This window comes from Cynoglossus semilaevis, unplaced genomic scaffold, assembly GCF_000523025.1.
Source record: "Cynoglossus semilaevis isolate Cse_v1.0 unplaced genomic scaffold, Cse_v1.0 C19192594, whole genome shotgun sequence".
In the NCBI taxonomy this organism is placed as follows: domain Eukaryota; kingdom Metazoa; phylum Chordata; class Actinopteri; order Pleuronectiformes; family Cynoglossidae; genus Cynoglossus; species Cynoglossus semilaevis.
Genome location: NW_007585795.1, coordinates 1 through 1,362, shown reverse-complemented (window position 1 = coordinate 1,362; position 1,362 = coordinate 1). Strand labels below are relative to the sequence as shown.

Below are 1,362 nucleotides of genomic sequence, written 5' to 3'. Positions count from 1 at the left end.
AAAAAAAATGAAAGGAATAAAGAGTTTTTTTCAGTTTAACCTCAAAACAAAATTCAAATATTTCACCCCTGCCTTCACTCGTTACCCTGTGGAGAACTGACGTACTGAATCGTTCACTGAGTAACGAGTGTCTTTTTGTCCTGTTAGGAGTCAGCTTTGACTCGTCTGACGTGACGTGGTTTCTTCTTCTTCAGTCCTTTCTTTTTATCCATCTTCTTCCTTGGATCAGCTGTTTCTCCTCTAAAGGAGCTTGATTCTTTTTTGGCAGGTCTCTGTCGGCCTCCACTGAAGGAACCGCGTCCAGGCCCGGTGCCCCGCCCTCCTGCTGTCTTAAGACCAGTGTGTTTGGCTGGAGATCTGCCAGGCGTTCTTGTGGTTCCCTTGCTATTTTCTGTTTTCTTCTGCTTGTCTGTCTTCATCGACCTCTTCACACGGATTGACCGACCTTCCAGCTTTGAACCGTCCAATTCCAACGCCAGCTGAACAGAGTCAGCACTCTGCAAAAATACATCAAAACCAAATGTATAGATACTCATGGTAGAGTTAGCTTAGAGTTAGCTACCACCACTGTATTTTCCCTGATTCATTCTTTTGTTCATCACTGTCAGGTTGAGGGCTACACTTGTATAATTACAATTACTGAAGAAAAAAGGCACATGTGAGTCAGAGTACCTCGAACAGGATGTAGCCAAATCCCTTCCCCAGCCCAGAATTGGGGTCTCGAATCAGTCTCACTGCCTCCACTGACCCGCACTCCTCAAAATGTCGCCGAAACACCAGCTCGTTTATCTCTGAACCAAAACAAAACCAACGGCCATCGTTACCAGGACTGAGTGTTTGATTGTGGCGGTCTAGTTTGAAACCTAAAGACGTCAACTGACACTCACCGAAAGACAAGTTCCCCACGAAGACGGAGCGTTTGTGGTCGTGCTGTGAGGTGACAAGGAGGAAGGAGACAGTTTTCTTTTACTGGTTCAGGTCAGTGACTCACAGAGTGATGTAAGAAACAGGTCAACATTGATGGATGAATATAACTATTAAATTATATGTAATGGAAAATGTTCAATTAAATACAGTATAATATGATATGATGGATCAATCTTACTGATGAACTGTCAGTCACTCGGTCGACTCTGATGTAAAAATCTTTCTGGATCTCCACGCCGTTCCTGCAGGAACACACAACTCATTTATTTTCACATTATTTTAGCATAAATCTGGGTTGACTGGGATGGTCGAACCTTTCCAAAGCTCCGGTCACTCCTTCCTCATCTTTGAAAACCATGTAGGCGTTGAGGCTTTGTTTCTTTGGATGAATCTGACGTCTGGCAAAGACAAAGTTGTTAAAAGAACTGTTTTCTT

General features: G+C 43.5%; 1 protein-coding gene across 1 annotated transcript; it reads right to left on the bottom strand.

Moving 5' to 3' along the window:
* Nucleotides 1–142: 142 nt before the first annotated feature.
* On the bottom strand, nt 143–1,356 carry LOC103399136 (RNA-binding protein 34-like). Its single transcript, XM_008337872.3, has 5 exons — nt 1,242–1,356; nt 1,106–1,169; nt 888–930; nt 673–791; nt 143–497 (listed from the first exon to the last, which is right to left on the bottom strand). Exons 1-5 carry the CDS (start codon nt 1,283–1,285, stop codon nt 144–146), a joined length of 624 nt encoding a protein of 207 aa, XP_008336094.2. The 5' UTR covers nt 1,286–1,356; the 3' UTR covers nt 143.
* Nucleotides 1,357–1,362: the final 6 nt, after the last annotated feature.